The sequence below is a fragment of the Gavialis gangeticus genome, unplaced genomic scaffold, assembly GCF_001723915.1.
Source record: "Gavialis gangeticus isolate Ggan-Ray unplaced genomic scaffold, GavGan_comp1, whole genome shotgun sequence".
Taxonomy (NCBI): domain Eukaryota; kingdom Metazoa; phylum Chordata; order Crocodylia; family Gavialidae; genus Gavialis; species Gavialis gangeticus.
In genome coordinates, this window is record NW_017729025.1 from 76,273,966 (window position 1) to 76,275,374 (window position 1,409).

The window sequence follows — 1,409 nt, forward strand, 5'->3', positions numbered from 1 at the left end:
TTTTTTTTTTTTTTTTTTTTTTAAACAACAAAAGCCTTGTGAAAAGCTATACACTTTAGCTAGGGTGGGTATATGAGGCTGGTAGTCTTCTCTCACAGTAGTATGGGATGAAGGAGAGTTGATACATCCAGAAACAATATTGCCTGATATTTAATGGTCAATGCTATCTACTAACTACTAGTTACCAGGACTGTAACAATTGTGTAAAGTATGGGTGGGGGCTGCAATTAAAAATTGGAAAGATGTGAGATGAAACAAAGCCATCTTGCCTGCTGTGCAAATAGGGAAGGTAAGAAAGGTATTGTCTCTGTTGATGAGACTGCAAACTCTTAAACCTAGTAATCTTATAAAACATGTTGTAGACCTCAATTTACACTCCTTATGAATTATTTCAGAGTAAACTGGATCAAGGTGAAAACTGTCTCTCTGCTGCATTGCCATGTGATATTGCAGGGCTTCTTAAACAGTTCTTTAGGGAGTTGCCAGAGCCCATCCTTCCATCTCATCTTCAAGAAGCTCTTTTAAAGGCTCAGCAGCTAGGAGAGGAGAAGAAAACTGTCACAATGTTGCTTTCTTGCCTGTTCCCTGACAAAACAATTGATACTTTGCGGTACTTTTTCAACTTCCTCAGAAATGTATCCCTGAGGTAAGTAGGAAGAAACATGGGGGTGGGGTGGTGAACAACTTGGAAACCCTGTAAAATGCTAAACACAGATAATGGCTGTAGTTTTCTCTCAAAAAATCATTGCTTACCCAGGGTTAATGCAAACAGTGTCATCTCCTCCTAACTTGTTGGGTGTATAGCACAGAATCTTCACCTGCTGGGAGTGTGGCTCCTCTTCTTATCCTCTACCATCTTTCTGCCCTTTCCAAAAGAGCAGCTAATGAGATTATCTCTTATCTGGGTGGTTCTCTTGTCTGAATTCATCAGCTGTCAGCTGTTGAGTTCAATAGCATGCTTGTGCCATGACTTACACTCTAGACAGGAAGTGTTGGCTTGGATCAGTGATTCTTACCATGAGATCCTTTTAAGTGTGTCCTGCATTGCCACACAATGGTAACACTTCTAGGTGTGCAAAAGTGCCAGTCAGCACCTGTGGTGGGGGCTGCGGCCAATTGCGCCAGCCCAGAAGTGCCAGAGATGCTTCTCCTGGCGCCCCCACTCCCCGGCTGGCGCTCAGGGGGGCACCAGTGCTCCCATTGCCGAAGAGGGGAATGCTGGCTGTTGGGGGGTGCGTATGCACCTCCTACGCATTGAAAGCTCTGCATTTCAGTGGCAAATAAGAATGCCAGTATTGCCAACCCCAGTATGTCAAAAACCGTGATATGAACGCTTTAAAAAAAAATCAAGAGATGCTATTTTTTGAAGTTTGTGTGTGTCACGGGGCTTAATTGTGAAGGTGTGGGGG

At 43.6% G+C, this 1,409-nt stretch overlaps 1 protein-coding gene across 2 annotated transcripts in view; it reads left to right on the plus strand.

Annotated features, from left to right (window-relative positions):
• The window catches only part of ARHGAP11A (Rho GTPase activating protein 11A), a 23,288-nt gene that overhangs the window by 3,189 nt on the left and 18,690 nt on the right, over positions 1–1,409 (plus strand). For both annotated transcript variants that reach the window (XM_019518960.1, XM_019518961.1), the window contains exon 4: positions 396–646. In XM_019518960.1, coding sequence (XP_019374505.1) covers positions 396–646 — 251 coding nt within the window. The remainder of the gene's footprint in view (positions 1–395; positions 647–1,409) is intronic.